This window comes from Pavona decussata, unplaced genomic scaffold (genome assembly GCF_977016875.1).
Source record: "Pavona decussata unplaced genomic scaffold, jaPavDecu1.1 SCAFFOLD_40, whole genome shotgun sequence".
NCBI lineage: Eukaryota > Metazoa > Cnidaria > Anthozoa > Scleractinia > Agariciidae > Pavona > Pavona decussata.
Genome location: NW_028145462.1, coordinates 1,578,057 through 1,597,421, shown reverse-complemented (window position 1 = coordinate 1,597,421; position 19,365 = coordinate 1,578,057). Strand labels below are relative to the sequence as shown.

The following is a 19,365-nucleotide window of genomic DNA, read 5'->3' as shown; positions in this document are numbered from 1 at the left end:
GAGTTAACCGTACGTGAAAAGGGCTATTTTGTATTTTCCACTGTACCTGAAGAAGGCTAGTATTTGCCAGCCGAAATATTGTTCACTACTTAATCAATTTAACTCTACGTCGTGTCGGCTTCTTTTTCTTTATTATATTTTTAATAGCCGATCAGATTTATTTTGATCCAACGTATACCAGCAGGTTTTCGTGCACGGTTGTCAGCTACTTCTTGCTTCTTTTAAATAGCCCAATTTCGATATATTAAAATTCAGCCTGAAACAACAACGTTACTTCGAGGCTCCGGGAAATAAATTGTAGAGTTTATATGGGCTTATTTCCCGGAGCCTCGCAGGCTGAATTTTAAAGGGCCAGTATCACCAATTTTTAATGTCACTATGAATAGCCCAAAAACGTATTTGTTTCAATGGAATCGTTAAAATATTGTTTGAGGTTTGTTAACAATAACCCCACTAGTGCACAGAAACTAGCATTGATTATGTTTGGCTGCGGATGGCTAGGATAGAAATGGATTGGCCAACTTTTTCAAGTTATTCCTGTGTATTTTGTAGACTGTCACTAAAAACTGACCACAGTTTGTTCTTCCTAGGAGAAAAACCTTGTTATTTTCTTCCTGATGTTGTAAGAGCAATTTTAGGTTACAACCAGAATGTTCATAAACTATTGGAACAGTTTTGGGCTATTGCAACTGATAATGAATCTTGCGGCGACACCGTCTATCAAAACATCGGTTTAGGGCAATTCATGGTTACTTAAGTGTTTCCCCCACAATCCAGCAGTTAATTCTTGTCCGAAGTACTCGGGCCTGACCACGAAAATCGGGGCGGGGGGGGGGGGAGGTAGGGGGGGTTAGGTCCTGTCCAAAATGGGTTCCTTTTACGCGTGTGCGGTATGCAGAAGGGTTCCAAACTTTTCAGTAATTTTTTAAAGCTCAAGAAAATTAAGGCATGGATCGGGTAGTTATTTCGCCCAAAAAATCAGGTGGTGGTCTATCTTGTACGGTTTTTGTCCTAATTTCGTAAGATTTTAACAGACCTCAAGGTTTACAAATTTCAAGTTGTCATACATGACGTATGCAGATTAGGTCACGTGACTCGGTACAACCAGAAAATGCTGGAAAACTTTCCACAAAAAATGGAAACAATTTATACTAATAGTAATTTACCTTAACTGGTACAAGACAGCTAAGAAAGGCAAGGATAAAAGTTCGATTCTGTGCTCAGAAATTATTGAATTTTTTCGATAGTTGTGAAAATAAACAATTTATTATGCTTGTACCAGTTCCTCCATCAAAATCATTGACTTTTTCGTACCTTTAATTAAAGTTATTTCAAAGTTGTTTAGCGAGGATCTGATATACGTAATATTCTCCGTGTTGATACAAATTATTATGTTTCACAAGGTTGTTCAAATTACTGAAGCTACTCAGGAACAAGAACTTTCCTTTTGTTATTCCTTTATTATGTAATTTTATCAAATTAGGACAGTAAAACATGTAAAATACACCACGTTATTACACTGTACCTGAACCTGTATTACGCTGTAAAAATCCGCATTGCACTATAAATTCCGTAGCACGCTGTAAGATCCCTTATTGTACTAGAAATCCCGTAATGATAATATTATAAAAGTTCTTCTAATGCTCATTTCATGATAAACAGTCCGATGTTTTTACAAACATAGTGGACTAATAAAAATATTTCTTAAATAAAAATATTTTCAGCTTGGTTTTCTAGTTTCTGCATCGTAGCACGCTGTAAGATCCTGTCTTGCAGGAAATGCGTTTCCACACACGAAAAGTTTAGTTGTCGATTAAGTTGTCGATAGCCTGTATGTTATGAGGGAGCCTGGAAACTTGCTTGTAATGCACGTGTGTACATCGTGCAGAAAATGGCGGCCGCTGCAAAAATAAACTTAAGTAATTGATGATTTACTCATAAACGGGATAAAGCACTGAGTTGTCGATAACAAAACTGCCGCATTTCTTGTCGACAACTTAAGTAGTTTTCCTTTTGAAAAGGAAAACTATTTTGTTCTCAATGCGATATTTTTGACGATTTGTAGTCGATAACTTGATTCACGCACGAGATGTTTTGTCATTTGATAACTTTTTGTTATCGACAACTTAAAAGTTATCGCCGACAGCTTGCCTCGTCTGTGGAGGCCCTTAATTTGGAATTACGAAAGTCACTTTTCGTGTCCAAGTTCTCAGCTTGACAAGTGTTCAAAGTTAATAAATCATTGCATTATCTAGTGGTAGATCAAAACCCCTTTTTGTGATATCACAGAAGCAAATTTTGCCAATTAGTTATTGGTTTGTTAAGAAGTTAAAATGTGAAGATTGGACTTTGAAGTATTCGATCTCATTTTTTTATATTCTTTTTACAATTCCGCTTCTGTGATACCACAATAAAGTACACTTACTATACCTCCCTCGTGTATCTTGTCCTGAAATTCTACATCCGCGCCGAAAACTTGGGGGCAGTTGAAGTGTAAACCATTTCTTGCGTATATTTTGTTTATACGTTAATACATACTGTGTTATACAAGGTTGTAAACTTGTTGTCTGCGAATGTATGATCATTCATAAAAAAAGCTTTTTTTAGCATTCTTTAATTTTCCTATCATTGTCCTGTTTCCACAATTTCCAACATGAATTCTGAGCCTTTTTCACCTGAGAAAGTCAAAGGCTTAGAGTGTCAGTTACTCTTCCTTACAAGGCACTGTCTTCAGAAAAACCGACATTGTCGAAGCCGTCCCCTTCTTGCTTGTGTTCCGTATTTCCTCCGTTTTCCATTTTCCTGTCGGGATCTTCATCTGATGGCACCTTCTCTGTGAGACCAGGACCGTCCACAACGCTAACTTCCGGTACCTTGTCTCTCGGACCTGCCGCCGCTGCTGTCACCGCTGCCACCTCTGCTGCAGCTTCATCTGGTCCAGGTGGCGGAGATCCTGGCCCCAGCTCGGTCCAGACCTCTGGGTGCGACCGCTCCCGGAAACCGACGTAGTAAACACCAAAGGATATGACCAAGAGAAAAACGACAGCGGCTAGACAAGATCCCACTATTTCAAGTGGTCCTATTGGTGAAGGTTTCTTGCTTGGAGGCGATTTGGTACCTGGACTGCGGGTTGTGGTGTTGCTGCTTGGCCCAGTGGGCCCTACAGTCGCTACAGACAAAAATGAACGGTCAGTACAAAGGCATTGATCTTAGCGCTGTGAACTCCCCACTGTCTGTCCGGGTCCTACTGTCTGTCCGAGTGCTACTGTCTGTCTGGTCACACGGTCTGTCTGGGTTATACTGTCTGTCGGGGTCATACTGTCTGTCTGGTCACGCTGTCTGTCCGGGTGCTACTGTCTGTCCGGGTCATACTTTCTGTCCGAGTGCTACTGTCTGTCTGGTCATACTGTCTGTCTGGGTCATACTGTCCGTCCGGGTCATACTGTCTGTCCAGGTGCTACTGTTTGTCCGGATCCTACTGTCTGTCATACGTGAGATAAAGTGATGGACTGAAGTAAAACAGGCAACAGTTCTGTGTATCTTTCTCAAAGGAAAATGAATCAGACTGGGTACTAGACTACAAGCAATCTCTTCTCCTAATTTCTGTAGCACGCGATGTATCTCCCCGCGAGCCGATAGAAACGCGGTCGCGGAGCGAAGGAGGAAGCCTCTTCAAAATCCCTCCGCGTTCACTTTTCTGATTAAAATTACTTAACCGTCCCTTTGCGCACGAGATCTGAGGAAATAAAGTACGACTGCTCTAACAGAAGACAGAGGCGCAGCAGGATATAATCCAAGCCCATGACCAGGGTTTAACCTCTTCTCAAAATATCACAAGTTGATCAAACATAGAGGTAATGAGAATAAAGGAAATGATCATTATAAATGAAATGTCTTGAAACTTGGCCGACCAGGCTGGTCAGTCTGTAAATCCAATGCGTCATTTTGAAGGGAAGGTGCTGCAAACTCTTAAAAAATAATCACTCCGATTTTGTTACGCGCTATTTTGAACAAATTCGAAGGACTAGAACAAAACTTAGCCTTCAAAATTGGTAAATTCCGTTTACGAACTGACCGGTTTGACCGGTTCTAGCAAATGGAAAGCGCCCCTAAACGAACTCTCCGTTTCTAACAATACGAGAAATATGTAGAGAAACTGAGCGAGAATACGTAAGCGGATACGCAGTGGTGAGAGCACTAGCCTCCCATCAATGTGGCCCGGGTTCGATTCCCGGAGTTGACGCCAGATGTGGGTTGAGTTTGTTGTTGGTTCTCGTCCCTGCTTCCAGGGTTTTTCTCCGGGTACTCCGTTTTTCCTCCCTCCACAAAAACCAACCTGGAAACAGTGGACGAGTAGCCACTCTGTGGATGTGCCACTGAAATTCCCATTTATTTATTCTATTTTATTTACTCTGTCCTGAGATTAGAAGATTTAATCCATGTCTCCGTTCTTGAGAACTGTCTGTTTTTAGAGGGAGATCAAAGAAGTGAAGCATCGAGGACCAAATCTAAATCGGTAGTACCGTAGCTCTCCCAGATCTCTATTTTTACTGGTCCCTATATCCTGTAGCCGCTATCGTTCTCAGCGGAGGATTTATTGTTTTTATCCTATTACCTATTGTTTCGTTCTCCAATCACAGACCACGTCTGGAACGGTACGGGGTCGCCCCCCTAAATTAGTGCAGTTGGTTTAATTTGGGATGTTTTCTATTTATGTGGAAGTTGTCAAGCGTTGTTACAGATGGAAACAAGGCTTCTGTTTTTTTTAAAACTGAAACCCTGAAACGTTTCATACCTGTTACAGATGGTGGTTGGACGCCAGATGATTGGACAGCAGGTGATGGGACACTTGTCGATTGGGCCCTCGTTTGAAAGGATGCAGAAGGTGGAACGCTCTGATGTACTGAGGAGAACGTGTAAGTTGATATAGGGAATTAGAGAGTTCATTCCAGGTCTCCATCCTTAAGGACGGTGCCTACTAATACAGAAGTATTTTTGCGCAGTTCATGACTGTGTGGGAAAAGCAGTTCTTAGCAAGGGCTATTGAAATCTAAAAAAGAAAAAAATTGGGGTAACCACGCATTTTTTAGAGATAATTAAGCAACAATTATTCTAAAAAGCCGTAAAATATAAAGCAATGTATGGCGTTTTTTGTCCAAATTGAAGTTTTATGATCTCTGAACAATGCATGGGTACCCCCAATTTTGTTTTGGGATACCAAGAGCACTTGCTAAGTTCTGCTTTCTCCGCATAGTTTTAAACCGCGCAAAAATATCCCTGGAGTAGTAGGCACCACCTATTAGGAAACCCGAGTATCTCGAGATGCGCAGACCGAATGCGCAGTAACAAAAGTAGGCACCGTAGAACTATCTGCCTTTAAAGGGAGATCGAAGGAGTGAAGTACAGAGAACTGTCTCAGAGGAAACTTTATGTGGAGCTTGTCAAGTTTTGTCACCGATGGAAACAAAAGGCTTACTACTTTAACAAAAAGAAACCCTGAAACGTTTCATACCTGATACATATGGTGATTGGACATCAGTTGCTGGGGCAGCAGAATGTCGTACAGTAGGTGATTGGGCACTCTTCGTTTCAACGTTTGTAGGTGAAGCGGGTGGAGCGCTTTGATATGATGATGAATCACCACCGGCTAAACTGGGTGTAGACACAGCAGGAGGTATGGACGAAGTTGGTAATCCTGTGGTCTGAGCTGTGGAATTCGGAGCTGTCACGTTGGGGAATGCAGACACAGTAGCACTCGGTGTCGGTGCCGGTGCCGGTGTCGGTGTCGGTGCCGATGTCGGTGTCGGTGCCGGTGTCGGTGTCGGTGTCGGTGCCGGTGCCGATGTCGATGTCGGTGTCGGTATCGGTGTTACTGAACGTAAAATAAATAGTTGTTTAAATTGAAAACTCAGATCAAAATCCGAAATGGATTTTGTAACGGACAAGTTTTCGATTCCTCCATGAAACCTTCGATTGGGTTTGTTTGTCACGTGACTCAAGGGGGTGATAGTCACATGACAAAATGTTACGTAGCTCGAAAGCTTGTCCGTTAGAAAATCCATTTCTTATCCTGACAGGTAAATGCTTTCATTTTCATCAACATGACTGGATCACGTAGCAACATCTTTGTTGGGACTGAAAAACGATGGTATATTTTAAGCCTGGCAGAATAAATGAAAATGATGTATTATTCAGTGAGTGACACAGGAATACTCGGTAAAAGGAAATCCGTGTGCTATCTTATCAGGAGTCGAACCTAAGACCTTTCTGCTCTACCACGGAGGTAAATTAAAGGAGACTCTCCTACGAGTCTCCTGTACCCTAGTGGCAGAGCATCCGAACTAGAAACCGGAAGATCTTGGGTTCGACACCCTGATTGGAGTATGCCTGTGTCATTCACTGAATAACACGTCATTCTCAACATCTTTGCTAATAAATAAGTTGTTGATAAACGTTTATACACGACTGTCCATATCATGGATTTGTCAAATTATACCATGCTAGGAAGAAAACGCTGTTTACTAGCAAACGTTTGGTTTATCAACAGAGTTGATAACCAAAGGTAAATTGGTCAGCGTAAAGAGATTCGAATGCTGACGCTTCGAGGGTTAGCCCTACGTAAGAGTGAATCTCGTTACGGTGGTCAATTTACCTTTATAATCAACTCTGTTGATAGACAAAACATTCGTTTCTACTCCTCACCGACGCAGCATCACACTTTCTTTACAAACTAACACTCCTAACCATTAACCAGCTCGTAATGGCAATCCCGTTTAAGCCTGTAACAAGAGAGGATCCCTTGATCCTCTCTTGGCCTGTAATTCTTTCATTCTTCCTTTTCGCAGCTGCTTATAAGTCGCATAAATAACTGTGACGGTCTTCTACCTTTTCGTAAACTTTGCCCCGTTTACTAGGAACCTGAACTCAATCAATACACTCGACTGAGCTTTAATGGCTTCTCGTATTCACTCTTACATGCAGCGGGTGTGTGAAGAGCTACTCTAATCGCTTGTAAACAGCGTCGCTAACTTAATACTACCTGTATTGTACAATTTGATTGGTCGTTACTAAGTGCTAATCACTTGAAGTGTCAATCACTGTCGCAAATTGTTTAAACTCTTTAGAAAGCTAACTATACTAGTCACGCAAGGAATCCCGAAGTCTCCGACAACCTATCCGGCAAAACTATTTTGGGTATGAGTATGAATTTTAGAGGCCAGGTCCAAAAAAGAGGACCTGTAGACTGCCCTATAAAGGACTAAATGGGAAGCTATGTGGTATCGAGTTACGATCAAATCAAACGGTCATGTCTAGAACCCGGTGGGGGGGGGGGGGGGGGGCGGGGGGCGGGTTACTCTTTGGTATTTTTGGTGGGTGGGGGGAGGGGCGGCTCGGTTTTCCAAATCCTGACCCTATTTCAGACAAAAAAAAATAATTTCCTGGCCCCCTGTTTCAGACCTGGGGTTAGATTCATGAAGCCGTGCTAAGTTAAGATACATCCTAATTATTGTTCTGGCTTTTGACAAAAGTCTATTGTTGTGCTACACAATAGGCTGTTGTTATGAAACAATGCTTTTAAAAGTTACGATATATCTTAAGTATAACAATAGTCTATTGCCAGTCCAACAATAGACTTTTGTCAAGAAACACATTACTAGGAGACATATTAACTTAAGAGGGTTTTGTGAATCGTGCCCCTGGCTCTAAAATCCAACCCCATATTTAGACTTTCAGATCTACATTGTTATGATACCCTATTTTAGGCCAAAACGACTCAAAAACAATTCCCTTAGGCGCCGCACATATATTTAACAATTATTCCACGAGCGCGCGTTGGATATGAGATGATAGATCATCTAATATCCAACAAGCGCGAGTGTATAAATTGTTTTATTAAAAACAATCAAGAAACATTGGTAGGTCTTGCTGATTTCCTTTTCAAGAGCAGCCAGAAAACAATTTATGGTCGCTACTTCTCGGGCATGGTATAATGGCTCATATACCATGGCCGCTAAGCCAATCAAATCCCGGGAATTGCATTATACAATGATCCAGTAACCTATATAGCTTATATAGCGGAGGCTACACTCTTTTTTTTTATAAGAATATATTTTATAAGAATATCGAGGCTGACATTTGCGAAATTTTAAGAATATTTTAAGAATAAACCCGGGGCTGAGATTTTGAAAAGGTATATTTGTGTGTTGAAAATCTGCAAATACAATACAATTATATGTTTTTAACTTAACCGTATAAAATTATTCCTTTCTCTAAACGGCAAACTAGCCAGGAAAACAAAAAAAAAAAACCTGCACTAGCTATAGCCAAATGTTCAATGCTAATGACAGTTCGATGAACGGTACATGCAATACATATGTACAGTATAAAGCACAAAAGAAATGAACTAAACCCCAAAAAGTACCATGATAAATTCTTTCTTTGATATTGATACCCCCAATACATTCTAAAACGGAAATGTCGTAAGCTATAATTTAAGAATAATACAGGAATATTTTCAGCTTAAAATCGGCAGAAAAATAAGAACATTCAGCCTAGGCCGGAAAACCAACATTTTTGGAGCCGCACATATCTTTATAGCTTAAATAGGGGATACAACTCCCCAGGAAGCGACGGCGTGAATCTGTTGGCTATACCTTAAACTCGGAACACTCAGGTACATACATAAACGGACACATGAGTGATCACATGAGTGATCACAAATTTATTATCTTTACTCGTATGGACCGTATGATTCCATATGAGTGCGTTGTAGTACATTTGTACCCGTATGTCTCCGTGTGTTTACAGTATGGTGTTAGTAGTACCCGAGGGGCATCATGTTCAATCATGATCGATTTTTGCTTGCGTGCGCCCACGAGATGAATTGAAACCAAGCGGTGAAACCATCGGAAATGCTTGCTGCGGGCGCAAGTTATCAAGAATGCCTAGGTTCAGTTAGCAGACGGTGAGGGAAGGAGGCTGGCGAGTTAATCGTTTTTGAATAGACTTTGCCCTTTGTAGGTAATCTGTGCAAATTTTAGACCCTTATGCGTCAAAGGTTTCGCCAACTTTTCTCAGTTAAAATACAATTTCCGTGTGCAAGGTCAAACTCCCGCTTTGGTTGAAAGGAAATACCCACTTCCTTTTGTTTTTATTGGCAGGTATTTATAAGTCTTTATTTGTAGTGTCGACAGCCGTTTTCTTTTCTTTCAGAGAGAGGATCGAGAGCGCAGGTACGTCTTGAAGCGAACGTAGAGCATTAAATGTATCGAACACGGCATTTAGAGATTTGGTTTGGTTGCCAATGCTCGAGAGTCTGTTCTTCGCGGCTTTCTATTTATTTTATTTTACAATAATAATTTCAGTGTTCACTGTTGTCTCGGTCACTGTTTCCTTTGACAGTTGCTATGGAAACTAATCAACAAACAGTCCATCTGTGCCTTGACCCTAATGTCTACAAGTGACCTTTGCATACTGCTCCAGACAAATCTCATAAAAACGTTTAACGCGTTTCACCGTTACTAGAAGAATTAAAGACAACAGATGAAAACAACTGGTGCAAAGTCAAATACCTTGTGAAATATTCACTCACAATTCTCGGTTTTTTTGTGTTTATGCCGAGCAAAGTTTGGACGACTTTCTCGTCTTACTCTCGCCTCCACTTTTCGACACTACTGCTGTATGCTGTGACGATTTAATTGTAAATACACTGAACGCATAGCCTGTGAGCAAGATTTATTTAGGTCTCGCGTGAAAACAAATAGACAGCATGCACATAATTACAATCCATATGGGCGTTAACACTCTCACATGTGGGCTGCAAATTGCAAATATAGCTGGAATGAAATTTTCCGACGATCGAGCAGTAAAACTGGCCAAGTAGTATTTTCGCCCTGCGTAAGCTGTCTGCGTCGAAGTTACTAAAAAAAAATATTTCTAATATCTTGGTAATGACAAAAACATGATTCTTTCTTGTCAAAAACCATAATTGTTGAGAGGAACAAGACCCAGCCATATTCTCAGTCTAAGCCACGCTGGCAAAGACCAAATGTATTTAGAAAGAACGAAACATTTTCTGCGTTCGGTGTTCTGCAAAATACCCCGAATCCATAGACTGTTCTGTGATGTCAAATGTCTGCCATAACAACAACTAAAGGCTAACTGTCTGTATAATCAGTTGTTAACCCTTAAAATAGTATAGAGAGGTCCTTAGACCTAAATAATATCATTGATTGCTTAACCCCAGACTGTTGTTATAGAAAGCAGAAAAGGCGACGATCGGCGACACGAAAAATCGCCGAGTGAGTTAAGTCGAACGCAAAATGGAGACGGCGAAAGGTCGCCCTCTTGTCTGCGCATTCGGTTGCCTTCGCTCGGAGTTCATTTTTCCTGCGCTCTATTCCCTCTCCCATGTCCCAGTGATTTTTTTCTTCATTCCCCTCAAACAAAATTGAGACGGCAACGCGCGAGAAGAAAACACAGCGCTCCGCGCCTTGTTGTTTCCGCTTCGACATACACCATGGCATATGTCTCCCTCCTCAGAGCCTTTTTATAAGCTACACGTATACCGCAGGCTATCCTAACATGGCGCGCATACGGCGCTTTCCGCATAGCATCATATAAAGCGGATTAAAATTCAGCGAGTTTCTGAAGCGGTAAAGAAAATAGGCAAAGAAAACAGCTAAGATACTAGTTCCTACAGAATACAACTGCGACTCTAACATCTAAACAGACTCAATCGTTTTGATGGCCATTTCCGCCGGTTTGTATGTGTGTGTGCGAGCTTTACATACACTTTTAAAACAAGCCAACTGAGCACGCAATAGGACATTTCCCTACATATGGCGTCATTTACTTCAACTACCAGAATCGATCCTTCAGCTTGATGTTTTCTCTTGCAAATTAGGGAGGTCGTTCTCGAAACGACCTCACTGGGATCACAAAATTTAAATATGAATGGAAACGAAGGGGATTCTGGTAATTGTAGTAAAGAATGTCATTGGAAAGTCACCTTCACAATCGGCAGATTGGTCCAGTCTACCACGAGGAAATTTATCGATTGTGGACTAACCAGGTTAGGCATACTACCACTTACCATTCACTGTTATTGTTGTAGCTGACGAAGTTATCGCGGCTGAAAGACAAAGAACGAAGAGGACATGTACAATTTGCAGGGACATTTTTCTACTTTGCCCAGCCAAGCGGCGTGCTAAATTACAAGACAGACCGCGTTATCCGGCTGCGCGGAATGAACAAGAGTTCAGAGAAAATGACGTCAGAAGGCTAGAAAAAGATATTTACTTTGTTGTCGCTACCGTTCTGTCAGATTAACATCGTGTCATGAATACAATATTAATGACGAGTCACAAATGGTGCTTTTTACCAACATCTTCGACGGAGATACACCAGGTAGGAAAGTGCGGTTGCAGTTCATTAAAGTATTTTCTCAATTACCATGATTTGGACGAGTTCTTTCTTACAAAGCGAACTGCAGCTGAACTAAATTTGTCAACGAGCTTTGTTGACTTTTCTTATGACATCCCACAAAAGCACGGCTTATTAATTAATCAAATTATTGACACGGAGCCAAAATGGGAAATATTTGGAACGCAACCCAAAACGAAATACTTGGAACGCAAGTGCAAAAACAAAACAAAGCAAAACACAGCCAAACGATTTTATCCTTCTGCCAGGCTACGCGTAGACGTCTTCTTGTTTTATTTTCTGAGTATCCTCCGAAGAATTTTTTTGGACTCACCCACTTTTTAAAATGCCTGCGTGGTAGAGTTTCAGTTTCTAAAGGAATGACGCACTACTGTGCGCTCGTCACCCATCAATGTGACCCGGGTTCGATTCCTAGGCTAGACTGCATTATATGTCGGTTCTCGTCCTTGCCACGAGTGGTTTTTCTCCTGGCAGTCCAATTTTCAGTTGACTTTAGCTCTCTCGCCTAAAAGACCAAACATTTTTACATGCCACAAATATGCCATTCATCCCTCCAGTCAACAATGTTATTTGTATTTCGTCAAATTTGCGTTTTATTCTGTCTGATGTAATCTCATGTAACCACAATCTTGCGTTGTTCGTAAATTGGCAGGATTATAATGCATTCTTGTGAAAATTGAGTGTCTTATCACTAAGTATCCTGTACAAAGGCAGTGCACATGTCATCGGAATACTCTCAATTGCCGTGTGTGGCCGGACATTTCACATGAAGTGACTTGTCACGCTACTCAGGAGCAGAAACTTGATCATTTTAAAACTAAGCGGCCAGTAAATTCGTATCTCTCAAAGCTAAAAATAGTTCTCTATGGAGGTAACAAATCTTTTGATTGTGTGTGGTGGAGACGACAATTTTAAAGTTCGAGAAAAAGTCGGGTGCAACAAATACAGTCGTCACGTGTACAGTCATTACTTTGAACTCTCCACAAGTCTCCATGGGGCTTTCCGCATTCCCCGCGCAGACGGAAATGATCTCGTAATAGATCTGATGAAAGATCAGTGATAACTGCCGATATCAACGAACCATCGCATTCAATTTTATACGGATCCCTGAACACAACTTCAGCATCTGCGCAAAAAAAAACCGCGAACAAAAATTTCAAGCGTTCTATCTTACGACGACAGAATTCGATTAGATTTAGAGCGATAAATTTCATTTGGTACATCAAGTTGGGTGTACATACTATAGAACAGGAGTTTTCATATGAATCAGTGCAATAATAATTCCTCGCCGTTGATCATCTTTTCTTGAATTATGTGTTCGTGTTGTGGGTTTTGCCGACATGTTGCTTTGCTCTTATCGGTCACCGTATATTTTACATCTTGTTTGCGTCTCCTTTTGGTATGTAATAGATTAACTATAGATTGCGACCTTCTTCAATGATCGATTTTTTTTAAAAGTTTTCTCGTTTTTTCAACTGTCCTGAAAAAGAGAGATGAGGGTAAAGGTGATTCTTCCACTGACACGTCACCGACTATTGAGCAAAAAACCGTAGATCCCATTTGATTCCAAGCAAATGTTTGAGCATGAAACAGACAGCAAAGAATATTCGTACTAAGCGAAGTCAGCCATATTTTCCCAAATATTCACTGTAATGATCTGTTATATCAAAGGATCAAAGTAAGTTAAAGTGTAAAAGCAAGATATAACGTATTAGTATAAATCTACTAGTGTTCTATCACGAATGCCGTTCTCTGATTGGCTACGCTACTCGCTATCTATTCTGTGATAGATAGTGAGTAGCGATTTTCAACAAAATGGCGCCCGCTTCTTCGCGTTTTCGAAGTGTCTGCGATGAGGAAATAGATAATTTACTTGTTTAGTTTTGACCGACTAGTAGATTTATACTAAAACAATTAGATTATTCGCTCTCGATTTCTATGCGTGATAGTTGATTCGGGCTTCGCCCTCATCAACTATCACGCGATAGAAATCTCGAGCTCATAATCTAATTGTTAATTATGTGAAAATATGGCTGACTCGCTTAGTACTAATGTCTCTTGCAAAACGAATCTGATTAATTCGAACTTCAACAAGAATTGCCTAATCAACGCCGCTACGTACCTGGTTGTCCAGATATTTTTTTATTTCAAGATACAATTTACCGCCAAGGAAGCAAATGGACAATCGGCAACGTGGCCGAGTGGTCAGAGCACCCGGAGGTCCTGGGTTCAAGCTCCACTCTGGCCGCTTGTTGGAGTCTTTATTATTATAGAATTTATTATTATTATTATTATTATTATTATTATTATTATTATTATTATTATTATTATTATTATTATTATTTATTTCAGTTACCACTTACCCGCGCAACAAGATTTCATGTTGCTGTTTCTACTTTTGTAACATCCGCGCGGAGGTGGTAATACGCGAAACAAACAATCACAACTCCTGACAACTTGTAACGCAAGTCCTTACTCGTGTCTTTTCGCGCAAGCGCTGACGGGAAGCTTTCCTCCATATCATTCCTATCACCTCCCGCGCGTTTCTCCCCCTCGAGGAGCGCGCGAGCATTTCCCCTCGCGTGTGCCTCTTCTCAAAAACAAGAGAGACGACTGGGAACGAATCAGGTTTTTTTACTCAAGCACGACTCACGCGCGCCTTCACCTTTTTCACACTGAGCAAGTCCTTCCAAATTTTGTGACATTTTCAGAAATTTGTTAGGGAGCACTTTCGTATGGCATGTTAATGTTCATTGAATTGGTTGTTACATGAAACAGACAGCAGGGAATATTCATACTAACTGAATCAGCCATATTTTCACATAGGATCACTGTAATGACCTGCTATATCAAAGCAACAAAGTAAGTTATCGTGTAAAAGCAAGATATAACGTAATATGTAAGGCGAGGACTTCAGTGAAGCCCGGTCTCCTGCATTCAAGGCAGACGTTTATTTTAATATAACCACTACACTACCCTGGCAACCAAATTTCGCTGGGCTGGTGTTTAAGAAATTGCAATATTGCTGTTTTTGCGGATTTAAAAAAATAATATAACTTTCTAACAGCAACTTTCCTATTTTCATATTATTTTATTATTTTTGCATTGTTTTGATTCATTTTTGGTCAATTTCTGTGGCTTTGAGTTTTGGCAAAATTCAAAAATCTAAGATAGCGATTCCACGATGACGTAATTCTCACGTCATGTGATGACATCACTGTCTGTTGCGGACCTCAAAGGAACTACCCTTGGACGCAATATTTATCCTTTGAGTTTTCATTAATAGGGAGCTTAAGCAACGACGACGGCAACGGCAACGAAAACGTCACCTGAAAATATATCTTTATTTAATTTGTGTTACTTCGCGATTATTTGAACTCGCTCAACTTTTACAAAAATGGCGAACTATCCAAGAACCAAATTGGCAGGAATGGTGTACTAGTCAAGAAAGAAAACGAAAAATTCACCGTCGTGCGTTCACGTTCTCCACAACACCTTAAATGTGGTCATTTCACGTTTGTTTTACAGAGGACAGCAAAGAAATGTACCAAAATGTAAAACGCACGTGCCGAGCGATTATTTTTGCTCATTAAACCTATTGTTTTGCGGCGCTGTCGTTGCCGTCGCCGTCGTCGTTGCTTAACTGGCTCCCTAATGTCGTGGCCTTAACTGAACGATACCCCACGCACGCATGTCTAGATAGGATAAATACAGTTTATTGGGCAGGCTCAATCAATACGTGAGCCACGAAAAATTGCCTCGTAAATCGATCCTTCTCCTCTTCTACTCGTTCAATGGTCCACGCAAGCGTTCGCACTCACGCACGAGACCTCAAAAGTTTATTTACCGCCACGCAATTGTTACCCACTTCCCTTTCTTCAAAAGTATTGTCCTTTACAAGTCGATCCATGACTACTCCTTATACTTTCCCAGATTCTGAAAATAAACTAGTCATTCCACTCCCACGCACAAACAACCTTCGAAATATGAAAGAAATGTGATGGTATATTTCCAGCCTGGTGAATGAATGAGAATGATGATTATTTTAGAAAGTGACGCAGGCATACTCGGAAAAAGAAATCCGAGTGTTCCTATCAGGAGTCGAACCTAAGACCTTCCGATTACTAGTTCGGATGCTCTACCACTGAGCTACAGGAGACTCGTGGGAGCTAAGGTCATTAAACTAGGTTCATGGGACAAACGTCCTGCATACTGCTAGGATTGGAATGTCGAACGTGCGGTATATGAAAGAAATGAAATAGTTCGAAATAGTTTTAACTACAGTGGTGCTGTCCTATGCAATAGTCGTCCTCAAAACTTAAGGCAAGCAGAATCTCTGAGTAATTTCAAAACACTATTAAACAAACACTACAGGAAAAAAATAAGGAACGGCATTCATGGAAAACAGGTTTTTATTAGGATAAGTAGATTTTAACATTGTAATTAGCATAGTATTTATAGGATGTATTTTAGACTTAGATATTAACTGGACCTGATGAATTTTTACAGTGTATAATTAAAGATTACTTACTAACTTACTTACTTACTTTCTTACCTAATCAGGGCACCTGATGTCAACCTTTTTTGCAGTTTTTTTGTTTATTTTATTTTATTCCTTTTTCAGTGCCATCTTATTCCCTTCTGTCAAAGCAGAACCAGAAGAACAAATCTCCAAACTTCATTTGCCATGTTTTCACCCAATCCGTGCCAAGGCCATGCACCTCATTTAAATAATAAAACATTTTCGTTTGACTTTCAAATTCAACTACACGGATCAGTTGCTTTGGCAACGCAAACTAAAGAGCCGCTGCAAACAGATCTTGAAATAATATTTGCCGACCTTTTATCGTGAACAAGGTTTTGCTCGTTGCTGTTCAAGTACAGACTTTGCGACTTCGACATGTCCGACATTGGATCTGAAGAATTTGAAGAAGATGAAGGCATTAACCTCGGGGTAAGCGAAAACATCATTTTACTCTTTTGCAATCGAAATTTGCACACCAGACTGGCAAATGTCAATAATATTGCCTCGAGTGTACCAGTGTCTATTTCGATCCGACTTTAAAATCTTTAGTTCGTCTTAAAATTGGTCGTTGAAATCCGAATTCCTCTTGGCAGGCTTTTAACTATTGCCGACAAATGAACCGAAAAATCGTTCCAATTTTCCGCCTTAAAAACGCTTCTGTTCGACGACTGATGCTATCTCTAAATTGTAAGTGCTTGTCAAATCGCTTGTTTGATGACCCATAAAATCATCAATTTGTCTCTAACAATTTTGGAACAATCGGCATCAACTAGTTGCTTTCCGAAAACCGAAGGTCATCGTGAACAGAACACAAGGTAATGTCGATTAGCCTATATAAGCGAATGAACCCGGCCGGGATTCAGCCGACGAGACACCGCGAATGTTTAAAATTATTTAACTGTCACCCTGTAAACCCATTTGCATTGCAAAGAAAACAGCGGCTTGTCGTAATCAAACAGCAAATAAATTAAAATAAATGAGATATACGGAGAAATCTGCAGCGTGAGAAATGGTAACCCATTTGCGAAAATACTCCACGATAAACACTGATAAATGAACAGAAAGAATTAACGGCAAAAGGTCGATTATATAAACTTATGCGTTTGCTTTTCAAATTCCTTCAACAAAAATTTCCATCAGTACTAGGGTGATTTGATTAATCTGCGACAAGAGGCAATCAACTAAACGGGAACATTTTTCCTCATCATTTTTTTTTGCGAAAGTTGCTGTTGGACGAGTTATGATCTACTTAATCCACTGCTCAGTATTTTGAAGGCGCAACTCAAAGGCGTAACGGAACGGAAAGTCGAACGATTAAAAATCTCTCCGATTCTTTTTTTTTTTTTGGCACTTCCCTTTGTTTGTTATTGAGCTACATGTATGCTCTAAAAATTAAGAACACTTGAGCTTAGTTAGGCTGTCCTTTCCTCACAGTGACGCATGTCTTGCGCATGACTAAACCAGGCCAAAAAAAGTCTTAGAACGAACTAGAGTTAGAAAGAGCAGCGTTTAGCGGACAGTTTGAATCTTCTGAGAACTCGAGCAAATTTAAACTTTTATTTTCAGAACAAACTAGAGCGTGCTCGTCACCAAATTGGCCCAGAGCCTTCGCGCTGCAATCGCTGTCCAAAACAATCTTCAGCAATGGGAAAGAGGATGGCATATGGGACAAAATGAGTGCGCATGCTTAAGCCGCGCGCCATTTTCGCGCGACGGAGCGGCTACCGCAGTATTTACATCGAACCAACTACGTTTCAAAAGTGCGATAATTTTAAAATTTGAGTTATTTGTGTTAGTTCGCGAGGAAAAAGGCCTAAACAAAACAGCTGAGGTTGTTACTTTCAAGAAAAATTTCAAAGGGATTCATCTACCACATATCTGTTTAAGCAAAGAAATTTCTTTGGAACAATAGTCGGAATTTTCTGCTTGAAGTCGGGCGCTCGTGCGAAAACATGAACTCCGCCGTACGTTATAAATGATTTTCATCGCGGTCGGGTTCCTCCAAAGATTAATTTCCCTGTGAAAAAATCTTTTTCCAGGGGCAAAATTTGGGAAAAGTTCGTCTACAAAGGAGGGTCATTACTGCAAAAAATGGCTGAAGTAGCGGTAGTTGATCATGAATTAGTAGCGGCATTCAATTACAAAGAACAACAGGGAAAATATCTGCTCATGCTGGCGAGCATGCGCACTCATTTTGCCGCTGTGTCTTCGGCATGAGAGTCGAAGACTGCGTGCCCGCATGAGTAGTTTCTGAAGTAGACAAAAGTTAACACTCGGTAACTTTTAGGGTATCTCTTGTTCTCGTCCGTTTTGGGGCTTAACACAATGCTTGAAAAATTTTGTTATCGTGACGCAAAAGATCATTGATTTCCCTTTTGTTTTATGATTTTTCTAGGAGTACGATGGTGAACGAAACGAAAACGAAGAGCGTCATGGTTACGGCAAGGCAACGCTTCCAAACGGGGACACCTACGAGGGACAGTACGAGCACGGTAAACGGCACGGAAACGGTACGTATCGCTTCAAAAACGGCTCCAAGTACGTCGGCGAATACGCCAAGGGCAAGAAACACGGTCAAGGTACGTTTTGGTATCCAGACGGCTCACGCTACGAGGGTGGCTGGGTGGAAGACCGCAGAAATGGCCATGGCATTTACTACTACGTGAATGGCGACACTTACGAAGGAGACTGGTACGAGCACCAACGCCATGGGCAGGGCGTGTACACGTACTCGGCGACTGGGACCAAGTACACGGGCTCGTGGGTTCACGGGAAGCGGGACGGCGCGGGAGAGCTGGTTCACTCCAATCACAGATACGTCGGTAACTTTGTGGATGATAACCTCCAAGGAACGGGTAAATATCGATTTGATATCGGCTGTGAGCAGCACGGGGAATTCGTGTTGGAAGAGAGGATTCAGGAGGGCGATACTGAAGAAGATGAGCAGCTTACTGTGTTGACAGCCAAGTGGAAATGTTCAAGGATAACAGAAATCGAACCTGCGAAAATAGGATGACTGTGCGGAAAGACTGATTAAACTGTTTTGAGTGTCACTTAAATTATTTTTTTTGTAAATAAAGAGCTGTCCATTGCGAAACACTTCTTTCAAGATTCTTACGTTTGTTACTCAAGGGCCAATTCAATAAATCTTTTCAGTCCTCAGTGTACTAAGGGAAGTGGTCAAAACTATACTATACTCGATCAGGACCCACCAAACCCCAAAATAGATGGTGGTCTCTGCCTGCACCACCCTTCCTTAACCTCAAAAGATCAGTGGTGTCTTTATTGCATAGCCACCTCTCCACCAAGTAGTATTAAAATGACAGTGAAATTCAAACCTCACTTTTCTTGTTTATCTAGCAATGCTGACTCTTGCTAGCTGAATATTTGTGTGT

At 40.9% G+C, this 19,365-nt stretch overlaps 2 protein-coding genes across 2 annotated transcripts; one reads left to right on the top strand and one right to left on the bottom strand.

Annotated features, from left to right (window-relative positions):
• Positions 1-1,247: 1,247 nt before the first annotated feature.
• LOC146483122 (uncharacterized) lies at positions 1,248-11,268 on the bottom strand. The gene is made up of 4 exons (XM_085106295.1): positions 11,096-11,268; positions 5,513-5,872; positions 4,796-4,903; positions 1,248-3,169 (listed from the first exon to the last, which is right to left on the bottom strand). The coding sequence occupies exons 1-4, from the start codon at positions 11,178-11,180 to the stop codon at positions 2,715-2,717; spliced, it is 1,008 nt and encodes a 335-aa protein (XP_084962421.1). The 5' UTR covers positions 11,181-11,268; the 3' UTR covers positions 1,248-2,714.
• A 4,957-nt stretch (positions 11,269-16,225) lies between these two features.
• Positions 16,226-19,082, top strand: LOC146483121 (radial spoke head 1 homolog). The gene is made up of 2 exons (XM_085106227.1): positions 16,226-16,399; positions 18,366-19,082. The coding sequence occupies exons 1-2, from the start codon at positions 16,346-16,348 to the stop codon at positions 18,984-18,986; spliced, it is 675 nt and encodes a 224-aa protein (XP_084962353.1). The 5' UTR covers positions 16,226-16,345; the 3' UTR covers positions 18,987-19,082.
• Positions 19,083-19,365: the final 283 nt, after the last annotated feature.